Here is an 18,959-nt window from a genome sequence, read left to right as displayed (position 1 = left end):
ATTAGGCAACGTCCTTTCCTTTGGCAAAATGGGTCAAAAGAAGGACTTGACAGGCTCAGAAAAGTCAAAAATAGTGAGATATCTTGCAGAGGGATGCAGCAGTCTCAAAATTGCAAAGCTTCTGAAGCGTGATCATCGAACAATCAAGCGTTTCATTCAAAATAGTCAACAGGGTCGCAAGAAGCGTGTGGAAAAACCAAGGCGCAAAATAACTGCCCATGAACTGAGAAAAGTCAAGTGTGCAGCTGCCAAGATGCCACTTGCCAACAGTTTGGCCATATTTCAGAGCTGCAACATCACTGGAGTGCCCAAAAGCACAAGGTGTGCAATACTCAGAGACATGGCCAAGGTAAGAAAGGCTGAAAGACGACCACCACTGAACAAGACACACAAGCTGAAACGTCAAGACTGGGCCAAGAAATATCTCAAGACTGGTTTTTCTAAGGTTTTATGGACTGATGAAATGAGAGTGAGTCTTGATGGGCCAGATGGATGGGCCCGTGGCTGGATTGGTAAAGGGCAGAGAGCTCCAGTCCGACTCAGACGCCAGCAAGGTGGAGGTGGAGTACTGGTTTGGGCTGGTATCATCAAAGATGAGCTTGTGGGGCCTTTTTGGGTTGAGGATGGAGTCAAGCTCAACTCCCAGTCCTACTGCCAGTTTCTGGAAGACACCTTCTTCAAGCAGTGGTACAGGAAGAAGTCTGCATCCTTCAAGAAAAACCTGATTTTCATGCAGGACAATGCTCCATCACACGCGTCCAAGTACTCCACAGCGTGGCTGGCAAGAAAGGGTATAAAAGAAGAAAAACTAATGACATGGCCACCTTGTTCACCTTATCTGAACCCCATTGAGAACCTGTGGTCCATCATCAAATGTGAGATTTACAAGGAGGGAAAACAGTACACCTCTCTGAACAGTGTCTGGGAGGCTGTGGTTGCTGCTGCACGCAATGTTGATGGTGAACAGATCAAAACACTGACAGAATCCATGGATGGCAGGCTTTTGAGTGTCCTTGCAAAGAAAGGTGGCTATATTGGTCGCTGATTTGTTTCTGTTTTGTTTTTGAATGTCAGAAATGTATATTTGTGAATGTGGAGATGTTATATTGGTGTCACTGGTAAAAATAAATAATTGTAATGGGTATATATTTGTTTTTTGTTAAGTTGCCTAATAATTATGCACAGTAATAGTCACCTGCACACACAGTTATCCCCCTATCCATCCATCCATCCATTCGCTTCCGCTTATCCTTTTTCAGGGTCGCGGGGGGCGCTGGAGCCTATCCCAGCTGTCATAGGGCGAGAGGCGGGGTACACCCTGGACAGGTCGCCAGTCTGTCGCAGGGCCAACATACAGGGACAGACAACCATTCGCATTCACTTTCATTCGCACATTCACACCTAGTGACAATTTGGGTTATCCAATTAACCTATCCCCACTAAGTGCATGTCTTTGGACGGTGGGAGGAAGCCGGAGTACCCGGAGGGAACCCACGCAAACACGGGAAGAACATGCAAACTCCACACAGAAAGACCCCGGTCTGATGTTGGAATTGAACTCAGGACCTTCTTGCTGTGCGGCAACAGTGCTAACCACCGTGCCACCGTGCTGCCCAGTTATCCCCCTAAAATAGCTAAAACTAAAAACAAACTAAAAACTACTTCCAAAAACATTCAGCTTTGATATTAATGAGTTTTTTGGGTTCATTGAGAACATGGTTGTTGTTCAATAATGAAATTATTCCTCAAAAATACAACTTGCCTAATAATTCTGCACTCCCTGTATGTTAGCTTTGATGGGTTTTAAAGACATTTTTCGCTTTTAATTTTCATATTACAGGTTCTTCCAATCAGAATGCCATATGCACCATGTTTTTCTTGAGTTTGAAGCCTTATTCTGAGCTAAAAATACTAAATTTCATATTATGGTTTCATTTTTGATTAAAGCGTGTACTTACTTGTTCCACTAACACAAACAGAAATCTTCAACCTTACCCAAGGTTACTGTGATATAGCTCCTTAATTAGAAATGTTAAAATTTCATATCACGGCATCTCTTTAATAATACAATTTTGATTCAAGTGTGTGCATGGAGTACAGCCACAAATTCTCAACCTTACCCAAGGTAATTTTGATCTATCTCCTTAATTAGATGGCAGTTTGTAACACAAATATTAATAAAGGGGTTTTAAAAAAAAACTCACAGCAAATAGTAATAATATTTGTTGATGCACTGAGTCAATGATAAAGTGAAGTATAAAACCACTATGGAGATGGCTGGATGTGTTATTATTGGCCTCAGTGGTGTAACTGGTGTGGTTTCTTATGTCCTTGTGGACTGCACTTTCTTTTTTTATGATTTAAATTTAGTTTTCAATCTATAAAAACTACAGAGTGGTACTTACACCCCTACTGTACCTTCAAGGCGACAAGCAAAACAATAACTTGTTAATTAAATAGTCTCAGTTCCTTTATAACTCACATATACGAAAACATCAAAACTCTTCTAACACTTAGTTTAATCATACTAGTGCAGTGCTTAGTGTCACAATGTGTTATTAGCAAGGTCACACTACACCATCATCTTTCTTGTTTCTCTACATAGGCAAGTAGGCAGCAGGTTTTTATAAACAAGATGTCTCATACTGTGGAGTCTTAACTCTTCAATATACAATATAACGCCCCTTGGGGTGACAGTTGTTATAATTTGGTGATATATAAATGGAACTGAAGTGAATCATCCATGCAAACTACCAGTGACCACAGCAACCTGCTAGCAGTTAGTCGCAAGGTTATTGGTGCAGCACCGATTAGCTCTTTGAGATCACTTTCACATTCAATCAATCAAGCACTCACACGAGGTTGGACAATATAAATTTTCCCCTCGACACCAGTGGTTAACAGATGGTTGATGATAGGGTTTTGGGCTTGCGAGGCTTAAGCCAGTTGACCTATGCTCCTTCCTCATCTGTGAGGTCAGAAATTTCTCTGCCTAGGAACAAAATTAGATGTTCACTCATCCAAACGGCCCCAAACTTTGCTTAGGTTGTCATCAATACAGTAGTTAAGTTTGATGTAGCTCGAATGATGCAGACAGTCAGACAGAAATTGTTTTTCTTTTTTTTCTTTAGCAGGATAGAGTCTATATTCAGATGTTTCTGTTTTTCCAAAAGGCTATCGGCTATCAGCTGTAATCTACCTCCTGTGATTCTTTTTCTTTGAGAATAGAAATGGAGAAAGAAGAACTGCTATCTGTTACGCTTCCAGATAATAGCAAAGAATACCTCAGTGCTTACTGCAACCCAATCTATGGCAGTGTATTGATATGAGATTGGTCTGTGCTTTAAGTAGACCTCTTCGACAAGCATTATTGCCAGCCTCCAACCAGTATATTTATATACATTTCTTTAAAGATTCAATCTTAGTGCAATTTAAAGTCTTCATCATCTTGCACCGGGGAATAAACAGGGGTGATGAAAACAGTTTGACCCTGGTCGTACACCCTCATGTGCTTCATCTCTCTTCAAGATTTTAGCTATGTGGCTGTCTCTTTCTCTTCTCCTGTCCATTTCTTTCTCTTTATTACCAAGTATTCAGCCACTGCTGGACCCCCAAGGAGGTCGTTTGCTCCCCTCAAGCAACCAGCCATCAAATCACAAAATGTATGTGGCTCTTTGAACCTTTCTGTAAATTATATTGTTACCTAAAAGCCATTATTCACATATACACACAATTAAGTATTAACTGTCATAGCTGTTGCTATTAGTGTCATCACATTCAACATATTGATTATATTGCTGATATGCTACATCAAAAAAAACAATGTATTTGCTTAACCATTCACTTAATCATTTACTTTTCTTCGGGATACTAAAATGACTGTCTAATAAACAAGGCATTTGTGCCGCTGTACATGTTGAAGCCTTTACATGTGAATTAATTTGTGGTCATCATGAAGAGTGTGTGGGGGAGGGGCTTTTTGGAGCAGAAAGTTGTACGCCTTAATTGCAACAGTGATGATATTATTAAAATACCCTTGATTTGTGGAGCTGTAATCTAATTTATACATCCTGAACCCTGTATTAGGTAGCTGCTTAATTACAAAATGTGTCACACAATGAATTGCTGTACCTTAATATATGCTACAGTGGGGTTCATTCAGCAAGTAATATTGTGGTTTCTTAATGATTTTTGAAGCTGCTGTTGTTGACCTGATATTACAGACTCATTTCATAAAAAGTTGTTATATAAAATTCAAATTAAAAACTGTGTAAAAAGAACGCAATGATGTGATTAAAACTCACCTTTTAACTGGAAATAGCACAAAGATATTGAAACCGATTTTTTTTAATCTTCAACATGTACTTATTATGAAGTGCAAGAGCAAATTTAGAGAAACAGTAATGTGATACTAAAATGAATATATAAATAAACAGTATCTTGGTTAAGATCCAGAAGTGTCACTGGTTTTTCTGGACACCCACACTTAACACAGTTGACAGGAATTACTTGCACATCTATGAAGATTCCAGTAATGCTGAATAATATATGCAGGTTTTCAACAAACATATGGCGATATCTAGATTGCGTCTCTTTTTTTTTTTCAGGGAAAGCCTTTCTTAGTTAAGGAGGACAATACCAAACCACATTCTCCAAGGATTTTGAGAGAATAGCTCCTCATTTATTAAAAGAGCCTGGGTGTTAAACTTGCCTCCCTATGACAGAAAAAAAAAGACAAAGGATGCCTTTTTGAGTAAATTGAAATCCTCTATCTAGCAGGGAAAGGTACACACTTTGCCCTGAAAATTGCACAAAGTGGTCTTCTTACTTTCCAAAAACTTGTTGTGTTAGTACATCTTCTAATGCCTCTGGACACAATGTTGCTCTTGGCATCCTTGAGTGTTTTAAGATCTTCAGTATTACATACCCTCCACCAGATGAACAGTATTTGTTATAATCTTGGACCTTAAAAATTGGAGTATAATGATTTGCAAATCATTAAATTCAGTTTTTCTTATATTTTACATAGCATATAAACATTTTTGCATACTTCCATTTTACTCGGTGTCTGTACTTTTTTGCAATTGTGGTTACAAGTTCAAAATATGATTCAATTTTACGTTTGACATTAACAAGGGAATAGTGTGAGTCGGTTTAATATCTATATAGGTGACAATAAAATATGAATCTTCATGGGCAAACACTTATCTGTCTTTTGTTGCATTGTATCATGATGTGAAGGTTAAATATTACTGTCATTGAGCAGTCCCAGCGATAACCATGTATTGAAGGGTTTTCAGTCACACAAACTTCTAAAATCACCAAGTAAACACATGCAACACACTCTTTTGTTATAGCTTGTGAGTGCAGACACACACACACACACAGAGACGTACATATATAAGTTAAAGAGGGATAGTACTGCCATATAATTTGTCTCTTATGATGAATTCCTATTGGTGTCTCCTGAGACATCGAGCCTCTGTTGGCAAAGCAACACATTTTTCAAAGTCAGTCCACTGCTTCCTCATTATCTCTTCTTTCTACTTCCCTCACTCAACTCAATTGATTTTTCATATCCTCCACTCTTTCAAATTTTATCCATCATCAGAAAAAAACCTCTCATATCACCTAAAGAATCTGACCAATAGTTACTGGGATCTCTCTGATTACTGAGAAAAAAGGTTTGATACCATAGGTTTGAATGTTGCCATATGTGTGCTTTATTTTAACAGGGCAACAGTCAGTCAAAAAAAAAAAAAATAGAGGAACTGATATGTAGAAAATAAATATAAGTCAGGAAGAAAGATGGAGGGAAGTAGAAAGAGAAGGGAATGTTAAAGGAACAAAAAAGGTGAAGAAAAAGCAAAAGATGTCACAGTTGTTCCATTTCCTGGCTGTCTGAAGTCAGCTCTAAAAATTGGAAACAGTGGCGTTCCCTAATCTCCCATCACCTGCACAGAGTGTATTCAGTGTCTGATAAACCACCCTGCAACCCCGAACTACCACACACACACTCACACACCGATTTAAATATAAAAGGATCATCCTGCTAAAGAGGAACAGACACACGCGCAGCTCCATATGAACTAAGGCAGTTTGTGTAAACTCTATAATTGAACTTTATCTGAAGTCATGATAGGTTTGTGCTATCTGTGTTGATATTTAAAAATACTGGCACAGTAGCTGTGGCGGCTGGAATAACAGTCCTTCGGAAAAACGCTATCGGATTCAGTTCCTGCCGAGTGAGTCGCCTCAGAATCGGCCTGCTGTGGTTGAGAAATGAGGCTGCCGGGCAGATGTCATATCCGGGAATGTGTCGGTGAGCAGTAGATCGCACTGTATATTCCTGATTACTTAGTCACGGGCCTTATCTGCAAACTGCCACATGGCTACTTGACAGTTGGCTTGGCCCGGCCTTTCCTGTGTCCTCTTTTTCTATCCGATTTTATTTACATTTTTCTCCATGCCTTTTCTTTCTAGGCGTCAATCTGCAACCTTTTATTCTTTCTTAGTCTCTCTGTTCACTGGATGAATGTAAAATGAGGAATGAAAGGAAGATAAGATGAAAAAGTTTGTCACGGACACAAGAACAGGATTTGCTTCTAATGCCTATGTTTCCTGCCAAAACTCTGAATATTTTCCAAGATAAAGTAATGACTAAAAATATCTATTGGCTTTTTAAATTTTCTTGTGCTGCCAATTTCAGATAATTGGAAGCAGAATGGTAGGATGTTGTTTGTGACTATTAAGATAACTTCACTGTGCTTCCTTGTAATTCCAGTTGCCTGATGATCTAAGACAAAAATGTCAGGTCAGAGACGCAATTTTTGTGTGCGCAAAACACACAACCAAACCTCACAGCAGTGCTATTGAGACCCTTGGGTTGTCTAATTTAAAAGTTTTCATTTGAGCAAACAGCCAGAGAGTATAATTTTATAAGACCAAAACAGATACATGAAAAGGGCTCCAGGTAAGTTAAGAAATATAATCTTCAAATGAATTTTGCAAAGACCAATGAGGGTAAATGAAATGCTTGCTATTCAGACATCTAACATCAAATATGTTTTCATCCATGTGTGAGGGTCTTCCTTGTAGACCGATGATTTTGCTTGTGAGAAAGAAATGTTTAGCTTTTCCCAGCAATGTAATATTGCATTGCTAAGCACAGCACTGGTACTTTTAATTAAAAAAGTCTGGATACTTCTCTCTCCACAGAGACCACATTATGTCCTGATATAACATCAGTAATTTCCAAAAACTTAAATAACACAGAAGACTGCTGTACCTGGAACTAACAGCAACACGAGGACTTAACAGCCAATGACAGCCATCCTCTCATGGGCTATTTTACCCCTGGACATGCTGTGAAGACACCTGTGTGACATATTTCTGCAGTAAGGTTGACATAAAAATTCAAAGCTAGTGTAAACTCTTAATGTTGCAATGAGTCCAGTTTATGAACTGTGACCTTTTATTTCCCCTCTGTCACTTCCACAGCACATGTGAACACGTCTGATTTATAGCCAGACCACAAACCGAAGTTATTATCTCATTTGCATTAATAAAAGAAAAGTATTATTGTAATAAATCCACTAGCAAATCACAAACAGGCTATTATAGAAATACTAATGAAGGCGATAAAAACAATGCATCCAGAGATATTGTTAGAGCGTATCTGTAATCTAATTTCATTATGAAATGTTGATGTGATTAGCGCCTGGGAGTTAATCATCTCGTAAAGGGAATGATGATTCCGTGCACATAAAGCAAAGAGTGACGCTTGCTCCCCCGTGTCTGTTTAAAACAATCTGTATCTACTTCTGCCACCTCTGCTGTGAGTGTGGCTGTTGGGATATATGTGTGGGTCTGTTAATGTGTGTTAACTTTTTCTCGCATGATTGTGTAACGTATATGTGCGTATCTCTTTCAGCGACACATTAACACCCTTTCAGTGGCAGAATCTGCAGGAGTCCACCCTGGGGGACAAACACAGCTATGGCACAATATGTCTGGGACGTGGAACCTACTGGTATCAAAACACCTGCTCCCTTCACTGTCTCCTTCTATTACTCCATTTCCTCTCCTACATTTTCTCTAGCCACCATGTTCCTAAGATCGTTTTAAATCTCTGAAATTACAGTAACATAGTAGAAGGTGCGGGAGGAGGGACCACTGGAGTATCACAAATAAAACCACTCACCACCCTAATTGTGACTTATAACTCCTCCAAACTACATCTCCTTTTATTGATGATATACTGTAGATTTTATGAGATCAGTATGTCTTGTAACATCCGAGTAACACTCATAAAACAATGACACCTTTACTGGCTCCCAATAAAAAGAACAGTTTCACTTTCAACTGCTTCTTAACTGCCAGAAATTCAAGTTCCACACCAATTCCCAGCCCGTCCTGGATATTTTCTGTGTTGCCTACAAATTCCTGTTAACAGTTGTGAACCTGAGCTTTACAGTGCTGCTTACTGATCCCACTTTGCATGCAGTGTATTTTTCCACTCCATCTCTTTTTCTCCTTTTCTCACCCACCTGAGTGTACTTTATATTTCTCTCCCCCTGTCATGCTATTCTCTCTCCCTTTTTGGAAAGTTGGTTAAATAATATTTAAGCTTTTATGAGATTTGAATTATTTAATCTAAAATGATAGTTAACCAGGGAGCCTTGCAGCTTCCAATCAGTTTCCAAGAGAAGGATTATGGAGGAGGGTCAGCTGACACACGCTGGCTGATTCAGATAGACCACTGGTGTGGGCATGACCAGCGTCACTGTGCTAATCTGAGTGAGGTACAGTATAAGCCAAATCTGACATTGCAAATCTGAAATATAATTCCCTCTCCGTTTTGCTCCTGTGTTGACTTTCACATCAGACATGTGACTTTGATGTTGTTGCTTCTATTTTTCCCCACCTCTGTAATGTGTCTGCAAGGGTGAGCATAGAGGCAGGGGATCAAAGAGCATATAAGAATGACACTGTTGCAAGGTAATAAACCTCCAGAATTGAGCTGATTGTGCATGCATGTGGTCACACAGCTCGTGTGGCACATCCCACTATTAAAAGCTCCAATGCACTGGTCTGTGAAGTGATTTTTTTTTTATTTTTGGGGGGTGGGGAGGGGGGGGGGGGGGGGTGTCATTGTGCTCCTCATCATGATCACTAAAATAACTATATGCATGCACTTCTAAAACTGAGATAGCTTCCAAAACGAAGTTTTTGACATAAGCCAGTGACTCAGAAGCAAGAAGAGCTGTTGGATAGTGAAGAAAACAGTATTTGCTGGATATTTTCTTCCTTTATGATCACAGATACACAAAGAAATAGACAGAGGGGTCGAAGCTGGAATGACAATAAAGATTCCTGGTTGGAACTGGGAATTTTCTAGTCTGCATCACAGGCAGCATGGTTTAGTCCTGGTCCAGAGGGCTCCTTACTAGAAAATGTCTGTGGTGTACAATTATGTTGCTTGGTTACTCTGAAAGGAGGAGAAAGAAGAAATTGAGCTACCTTGTGTTTATTTAGTTGGATGTTTGGTAAGTTTCAAATCATAATGTGGAAAATGTCTGATTAAACAGTCACAGTTGTATTCAGTAACCTCTTCCCTAATTATCTCTGCTACCGCTGGCTCTGCAGAGATGATGGGGAAAAGAGGCCGGGAACAGAAAAGGTCAGGTGACTTTGCGCCTCTTCATCCATCTTTGAAAAATATGTGAGATGAAGCGAAGAGGGAGGGACCGGCAAAGAGCCTGGGCATGAAATTGTTGCAAGGTAATGAAGCTGCATGTACATATATGTGTACATGGAGCTCGTGCAGAATTTATATCAATTAACTGCTTCACTGCCTCCTCTGTATACACAAAGGTATTTACTTTTACTTGTTGTGGTAGCCTAATTGTATTCCGATCAATAATGCAAACACATCGCCACCGGGAAGTGTTGCTGTAGATTGACCTCCATTGTGTGGGCATGTCATGACAGAAGGAGAAAGGGGTGAAAAAAAACTTTTTGCACTTTTACAAAAGAATGAATAAAAGAGTAGGACTTTTCTTCTTTGACATTTATATGTTCTATATATACATATATATGTATATATGTATATGTAATACACGTTAATTTCAACAGACCACACAAAACTCCAGTGTTCTGAAGTAAGAATAAGGTACAGTGTAATTCCACTATAATGAGTATCTTAGATTGATAACTTATTGCCTTCTTTAATTTCTATGACACATGGATATCTGCATATTGTGCTTTGTTTCCTGATATCATACACAGTCACCACTACAGTGTAGAAATCGCTCTACAACCAATCAGCATAATGATTTGCTTGAGAAGCTACACAATCATGGCTTGCTGAGGGAAACATGGCTCAAGTCCTCAATGTTGTCTGGTTTCTGCATTTGTCATAAGTGGAGTGCAAAGAAGCTAAATGCGGCAAACGACACTGAGCAATCTTTTTAATCCTACAGTGTTGCTTACCAGGAACTTTAGCCAACATTGCATTTACTGTTTCAGTCATTTACAGTCTGTAAATGACTGAAAGTCTGAATTATAGCAGAATAATATCTTCTCTCAGCAATGCTGGATCTTCTATCTCTTTTGTTGGACAGAGGGCAGAGTAGAGGCTACATTAATTGACTATCATGAAGTTCAAAGCAATATTACAAGGGATCAAGTCAAGGCAAGCTGGTTAGCATGCTAAAAGTAGTAGAGATCACTGCATTACATCATAGATGTTAATTGTTTACATTTTGTTAATGGTTTAACCAAATGTAAACAATTAGTTTTGGCTATTTTTGTTTTAGTTTTTCCTTTAATGCTTTGAACAAAGGAATCGATTTTTTTTTTTAAATCTGGTGGAAAAAACCCAACAACTTCAAAGCTGCAGCCCTTAGCTTCATCAAATCATATCCCCAGTGTCGCACATAATTCCATCTAGTGACATGTTCTTTCATCCTTCCATGAATTGTGGGAAATATAGTTTATTTTATTGTTCTATTGTTACCATCCTGCTCCCCAAAAACACTCCCTAGTGTGTACTAAACTACACAATATTCCTTACTTTAAAAAAGTATAACTCCCTTGCAGTTGTATGCTTGCCGTCTAAGTGAATGACCAGGAGGTACAGTTGATTTTCATACAACAGAAAGTTTTAACCATGGCAGGTTTAAAATTTGAATGTAATTGCAAAGATATTAGGCAGTGGATTCTTCACACACTCTCCACAGTTTTCATTGTCACCAGTCTCACAACGAAATTTACCTTTGACTTTTCAGATATTAATATCATCATCGATTTATCCAATCGGACATTTTTGTCAAGTTTTATTATCACTGCTGCATACCTCCTGAGCCCTCAGAGGCCTGAACTTTGGATTTTGACCACCCAAATACAACCAGCTCACCCATGAAGCCCTGTGAATTTGTGTGTCAAATTCAAAATTCCTTCAATACCCTTTTTTTTCATGAAAATCTGCTGGCCAGAGTAGCCAAAAACATAATACCCCCATCACTGGCTGTTGCCAGCACAGAAGCGTGATAAGGTGAGTTGAACAAGGACACGTGGGCTTTGTGGTAAAACCACAGCAAATGTGATCCCACATTTTGAATTTAAGCTTTGAAATTTGCCAGACATTTAAGTGGTAGATATGTGATGTGAAACTGAGAGCAAAAAATAGACGATTGTGTGCATGTACATAATGGACTCTGAGAGACACAGAATGAGTGAGTGGGGCTGTTGGCCTCTGTCCTTGGTGAGTAATGACCACAGAGGAGGACAGATGATCATGTTCATCAGCTCCCAGAGCTGAGGCTACCAGCCCCCCTGCTGGGGAGGATCAGTCAGGCTGATGGGCCATAATCTGTGTGTGAGTGTGTGTTTATACGTATGTGTGTGCGCGAGCTTGTGGTCGAGTAGAGAGAGCAGAAATAGCGAGGGGGCTGGGTGAAAACTGCGATGATGATTCTTACCGCGTATTATGAAGCATATAGGAGGAAGAATGTACACTGTACTGTGTTAGAGTGTGCTTGCATACAATTGCACGAAAGGGGAGCTTATGTGTGTGCACGCTATTAAAAGTACTTACATTCATTAGAGAGCTGCTTTATGTCTGGCAGTTGCAGGACTTGCTTAAGGGGGAAATTAGGTGTGCTGACTACCCTTTTAATTACCATGTCATTAAAGTTTGAAAAGTAGCTAAATAGCCAAGGTTGGTAGTATACACTGAAGAGCTGCAAAGTGGTGGATATCACTGAGGCATTTCTATAGGCTGTTTACTTTTTTTCCCCACTTACTTACTTATTTACTTACTGTATGTTTTAACTTTTATCTTCTATTTTTATCATTGTGTATATTTCCAGTTTTTATCTGTTGTACAGTGTCCTTGGGTGCTTTGAAAGGCGCTATTTAAATAAAATGTATTATTATTATTATTATTATTATTATTTATTTTCAGCTTCTGGCTTCAATTTTGAACTCTGAAATCAGGTTTTATGCAGCTATAATTTCAGTTTAAGTAAGTGACAAAATGAGTGATTCTACCTAGAACAGTTAGACATGTAAATGAACAAGATCAAAATAACTGAATCTATATGGAAACAATCTTATGAACTGTTTGTGTAGAGACATTTTTCATGCCATCGAGATCAATCTGTTCTCATATTTTGAATGAAGCACATGTGATGATTTCTTTTTCGTTTCTTTAAAAATAGTCGTATAAAGGGAAGATGCTCCTTTGAATCTCCTGCAGGCCTCGCTTCTGAGCGTTCAGAAAAGATTTCATTGATTGGAGTTTCAACCTGTGTTCACATCACTAGTTCTCGCTTTACAAAAACAGTATCTCGCTTGACAATCTGCAATAAACTGTATTGCTTTCCAAGCTAAACTGTGAGAATGATCAATTCAAAGTAGTGTGTGTGTGTGTGTGTGTGTGTGTGTGTGTGTGTGTGTGTGTGTGTACACTGTCTTTCAGCATGTGGCTATGACAGTGAGGGAAGACACAAGAGACTGTTAAGTAATAGTCTTTGGGTTACAATGATGCAAACCCTTGAAACAGTATTTTCATTGTTTTAATTCATCTTGCTGTCTTAAGGACTCAAACTGAGGCACAAACAAACCTTGTAAAAGGCTAAATATTACTTGCTTGCTGCAGAATGGTATGAGCATGTCTCCTCACTTTAAGTAGCACCAAATCAATGTAGCCCTCATGGGGAGGATAGTGATTTTCATTACAGAAATGATCTCAAGTCAGTGTGTTAATTGAAAGGAAAAGACTGTAATATCTTAAACTGTTTTTGTTAATTAGATTAAAACCCACTGTGCAACTTTAAAGTTGTTGTTTTTTGCCTAAGCTGGCTCAATACTTCTGTATTTTCAAAGCCACCAAAAGTAAAGCGCGAACCTTTACAATGTTGATTTAAATTAGCTTGATTTAAATTATATATGGTATATGTTGTATATATAATCTTGCTTTGCTACATTTACATATATATTATTTAAAAAAATCCTGCACTATCCAAATGAAACAACACCAGCTAAGCGAGGACTCCTTACCCTCCCACTCAGGACGTCCCCTCAATCCTGCACATTACTCTCAGAATTGCTGCTCACTGAACAAATACTTTGAAAACAGAAGCAAATAATCCCCATTAAACTCTAACACACGTCATGATATAACTACCAAATATCCCTGGTCTTTACTCAGCAAAGTTACTCACGTCACTTTCTGTGAGGACATCGACATAAGCGAAAACGGAGCTCTACTGCGGATTCGGGTCTGTTCGCTCTAGATAGTGAAAACACCTGGTGTGAAGATTCCAGGTTGCAGTTCCTTGATAGGTCGACCCTGCAGTACCCACTACTCCGCGTCCCACTTCATTGCGCTCGCTCGATGTCAATCTCCCTTTCAGAACCCTCCCCCGAGATATCAAATAGGCCGCGTGGCTCTCCGGATCCCGCACTACTTGCCCAGACGGCATTCGCTCGATTCAAACACTGAGTGCGTCTCTGCTGCGGTGCGTTGCGCGCAGGCTGGAGAGAGATGACAAGAGCCCCGCGGAACTGGCCAGAGAAACATGGATCTCCGTAAAACGCTGATTTCGGTGCTTTGGATATTATTGCTGAACGAAGTGAAAGACTACAATGCAGAAGAAGGTATGTGAAAAAAATTAACGGATCGGTTGTTCCCAAACTGGCTACGGCAGCCTTAATCAGGAGACAGATGTCCGCCGTAAAGATAGTTTGACATTTGCACTTATCCTGTGATGAGAAGCAGGTGCATAAGAGGAAATTAATGTTGGCGGACTTTTAATTAAAAACAAAAGAAAAACATTAGAGAGATAGATGGAGAGGCGGTGATTACCAGATAATGGAGCGATAGATGCGTTTGAAAAAGCTGTAGTGTGACAGAAAACGCATTTGTGCTGAATTCAAAGCGACGGCTCTCAAGCGTCCGGATAATAGATCAGATTTTTTAATCTTTCAGTTTAACACAGACAAACACGTCACTTTAGTTTATTAGTTTGTCACAAAACAAGCAAACAAAAACAACGGATTACTCTTTAACAGCAGTGCTACAGAATTTAGATGGTAAACTTGACAAAAAAATAGTGATGTGCACAAGTTTAAAGATTTTGCTGTAAAGGCACAAAGTGTAGACTATGCGCTGTGACAGATGTGTGATCCCACATAGAGCCAGTGCTTGCTTTAACATTTACTTTATGATTTATTCAGGAAGTGAGTTTGGTTCAGACAGCCGTCCTCGTTATGAAAAAGAAATCCTCGGGCTGTTGCCACAAAGATATGACTTGTACGGAAGGCTTTCGTCGCGGCATCTTTGTGCAACTGGTTTCTTTGTCTTTTCATACTCAGTCACTGAAGCTGTGACGCGGACCACGGGATGCATTATAAGATGTTGACTCAGTGCTTATCTGACTGTATGAATCTCCCCATTCAGCTCACTTTACCTTCTATTTTTCTTCATCAATTTTTAAATAGCGAGGCGGCGGCATTAATTCCTCTCTTTGGCTCTTCAGCGGCATTAAATGAAGTTATGAAACAGTGGTTATGCAGGAGAACAATGTGTGATTCAGTGGGGGATTATATATAGATTTAATGCTGATGTGGGATTAGGATGTGGATTGCTGGCTTGTTTAATTGCCCGTTTGCATCTGCACTGAGGTGTGTGAGAGAGCTGGGAAGGTACTGCTGTGGTCCAGTGATTTACCAGCACCCTGGCTGATTGCCACAGGTAAATACTTTCACCACCAGCAAGTTATCCAAGATATTGTAGACAAATTGAGATTTTAATCATTCAGCCTAACCCAAGCTGCTGAATGGACATGCATTTCTGGCTGCTGGTTCAGGTGTAAAGTCACTGTAAAGCCACAAACAAACATGCAGCTGTAGTGTATAGTAACCAATATTGACTCTGAGAAAAGTAGTCTACTTTTGGCACACTTGACACACTTTACACCCATACATCATTGACACGCATTATGCATTATACATTATACATATACACACATTAGAGCAGAACTGGCGCACATGCAGCCCACGGTCAAATGCACACACTCACTTGGCATGCACACGTTGCACCTGCATGCAGGCTTTCTAATGAAACATACACTTGTTCGCATGTACATGGTGTGGCATTTTTTGGTACTAAAGGCCCCTTTTTGTGGGCACGCATGCAGAGACTCATTCACATATGAAAAGTCACATGCCCACATTTGTACTCTTCATTTACCCATACACACATTTCCTCTAGAGCATTGCCAGATTGATTTGGTTCTCTGGAATGCTGGGTAGCCGGATTTGGATGCTAGCTTTTGTTTAATTGATGTTGTGACAACGATTAATTGCTGTGAAAGCAATGTGCTCCTGAAGGCTTGTATTGGCAGCAATTCTTCTCGCTGTTCCTAAGGATTTGAGAGATGGGGGGAAAACACAGGGGAGATTTTTTTCCCTCCACTTTTTTCCCCCATTATATCCACATTAAATGAGGCAATTTACCCACCTGTCTACATGCATTCTGTTAGTTCTAACCAAGAAGCTCAGGCACACGACGGCCTTTTCAACAGAGAATTGCATTTGTGCGTTTAGGCATTTGAAATTTTGTATCTACTAATGCATTGCATTATATATATACATATATCTATATACACACACTCTTTGATTAGCATTCCTGATGATTCCCTTTTTTGGTCTGCCCTTGTGCCTATTCTAATCCTTCAGTAGCTGTTATTCCCAGTTCTATATATCATTTAGTATTTCTGTGCTCTTATTTCATTTCCCCTCGTGTGCCAGCAGCATTTTCCTGCCTCTTTAATGTGCAGCTACATTCTTATGTTGTTGTTCCTTCCTTTAGCGCTCCCTCTATTTTCTTTCTTCCTGTTTTTCTTTGTTTCCCCCCGTCCTCTCACACATGACCCTCTTATTTCTCCTCTCTTTTGCTCCTCTTTTTTTCCTCCATCTTCTTCCTGCTTGCGCATGTGCTCAACCTCTTTAGCTGACTTAGCAAACACTAATATGACCAGGGGGTTCCGACAGGCAGAGCCGGGTGTCCACCATCGTACTCTAGCGCATTACACACAGTCAATCTAGCCACTCCTCCTCCCTTCAGGTCTCTTTTCTCATTCCCCACACCTCACCGCTAACGCACCTTGGCATCTCATTGGGATCTCATTTACTTTCTCTCTCCTCCATCACTCCCTCCCTTTCTCCCTCTGCATCCATCCATCCTGTCCTAAGCTGAGAGGGGGAACAACCCTCATACAGAACAATAGAGGCAGAGTGAGAGAAGAGTGGAGTGATTGAAAACGTGAGGTGGAAGAGTCTCAGAAACTGCAGCGTAACCTGTGAGTTTATCCTGTTTGTGGGACCGTAGCTTTGTTCACTTGCTCGCTGCATCAGAATGACTGTTGTGAACTGCCTGCACTATGCTCTTGGCAGACATGCAGCAGTCTATTGTTTACCTAGAGCCTTATTATACTGGCACTCTTCCCAAACCAGCATGCCATATCTAATTTCATATTTACAGGTACCATTATTTACCGTAATGCATTGTAAAACTGAAATATTAGTGATACAATTTTAGTATTTTTATGATCGAACATGTTTAATGATAGATCCACAATATCCATACATACCCAAAGTGCCTGTTTCATTATAATGCAGTGACTGATCCTTAGAACTGAGACTGAACTGAACTATTTCTAATGGATTTCTTCAGAGACTTTAGACTTTTTTTAACAGTGGGGTTTTTACATGCTAGAAAGGTATAGCATTAAAACAGAGATAAGACTACATCTTGAGTTCTGTGCCAGTGTACCTGTTGACCCTTTGACTGTGTAGAAGGTGCGTTTGTGGACAGCTCAGCCAGTGATCCCAGACCTTAACCGGAATTGTGGTTCTTTCATGTTTTTATTTACCCCAGTTTGTGTCTGTATGCCCATGCATAAGTAAAGTCAGTAAGTTTTGGTATGAGAAAAACGCTCAGGCTAAAGCATTTTTCATCTTGCATAGTGACATCTTCACCTCTATTTGCATTGCCCAGGAAGAATTTGCTTCAACCTGCATATTTCCATTTATTTCGTCCGCAACAGCACCGCTTTAAAAATCTACATTGTGTTTGGTCTGGAGTTTGACTTTACCACAAATAATGTGAGGCTTTTTATTTTCCCCAGAGCAATTATTGTGAGCATTTTAGACACATAAGCAACAGATAAACCGTAACATATGCACCTCATTCTTTAACCTTAATAAAATAGCCAATTTAACAGAAATACTGAAAATAAAATGTTGACAGTTAATCTTAGAAATGCTGAAATTATTTATTAATTATTATGGAATGTGTAAGATCCAGTGTTATCACAGTCACTGTTGCACCGATGTTGGCCACAGATCTTTGATTTTAAGTGTTGTGCTAAAACACTGAAGCACTGGTTTAAGTAGGACAGGCAAATCTTGGATTAATGTGTGTACATTGCCTGCCAATTACATAGATAACGTTTTATAATGCCAAAAAACAGCTTTATCTAGATACAGATACTTCTGTTGACTTGGAAGCAGTTTAATTCATCTATATATTTATTAAACTGTACTCCTATGTCATATCATCACTAAATCTTATAATTAGTGCTTAGAAGCAATCTGATTTACTAATATTGGGATCATCAGCTATTGCCAGACTGGCAAAGGGGTAGCTATCCACCCTCCCAGGCATCAGTTGGAGCTAATTGCCTGTGATTACTGCAAGGTTATTTCTGCTCTGCTGCCACGGCCCTGGACCGATGCACTAGACCATCTCGTTGGCTGGCAAGGACTGCTTTAGACCTGTGCATGTTAGATCAGATGACTCTGACCTCTGTGAGTATGAAAGGTCAGAGTGATTTGTGAAGATGGCAGGCGTAGCAGTGCAGCGCTCTCTTGTCAAGGCCTCGGGGACACTGTCATTTTCTGGAAAGACGAGACGAGGGCTGAGGCAGAAGGGAGGGTAGAGGCACAGGTGTGATGAAATTAAAAGAGGGAGAGGGAGATGGTGGAGCCTCACCCCAAAAATGACGTGTTACAAGCAGAGAAAGGGGAGAGGCGGTGTCTTGAGTTCAAGACTAAGGACACAGGTAGGAGGGAGTGACAGAAAGAAAATTGGACGGGAATAAAGGCGGTTGGAAGAGAGCTAGAGATGAGGGCCTTGTAAGCTGCCACCACTCATTGTTGTACAACACTTGTAAGTTTCATGTGATCAAACAGACTAAGAGTTAATATAAGAAGTCAATTCAGCAGCTCAGCCAGATTCGTATTTACCCCCCACTCCACGGGAATTGAAAGGCTGATAAATTACATGTGTAAGAGAGCGGATGTGTAATGTATGTGTATTGGATACCGGTAGGGGTCACCTACTTTTTTTTTTTTTTGGTCCAGTGTAGTGTAAAGAGACTACTATA

The 18,959-nt window shown here is 39.8% G+C and overlaps 1 protein-coding gene across 1 annotated transcript in view; it reads left to right on the top strand.

Annotated features, from left to right (window-relative positions):
• The first annotated feature begins 13,954 nt into the window (after positions 1-13,954).
• The window catches only part of epha10 (EPH receptor A10), a 170,684-nt gene continuing 165,679 nt past the window's right edge, over positions 13,955-18,959 (top strand). The window contains exon 1 of the mRNA XM_080862529.1: positions 13,955-14,166. Coding sequence (XP_080718655.1) covers positions 14,088-14,166 — 79 coding nt within the window. The 5' untranslated portion in view covers positions 13,955-14,087. The remainder of the gene's footprint in view (positions 14,167-18,959) is intronic.

Source organism: Rhamphochromis sp. 'chilingali', assembly GCF_963969265.1.
Source record: "Rhamphochromis sp. 'chilingali' genome assembly, chromosome: 17".
NCBI lineage: Eukaryota > Metazoa > Chordata > Actinopteri > Cichliformes > Cichlidae > Rhamphochromis > Rhamphochromis sp. 'chilingali'.
This window is presented reverse-complemented; position numbering and strand designations above follow the sequence as displayed.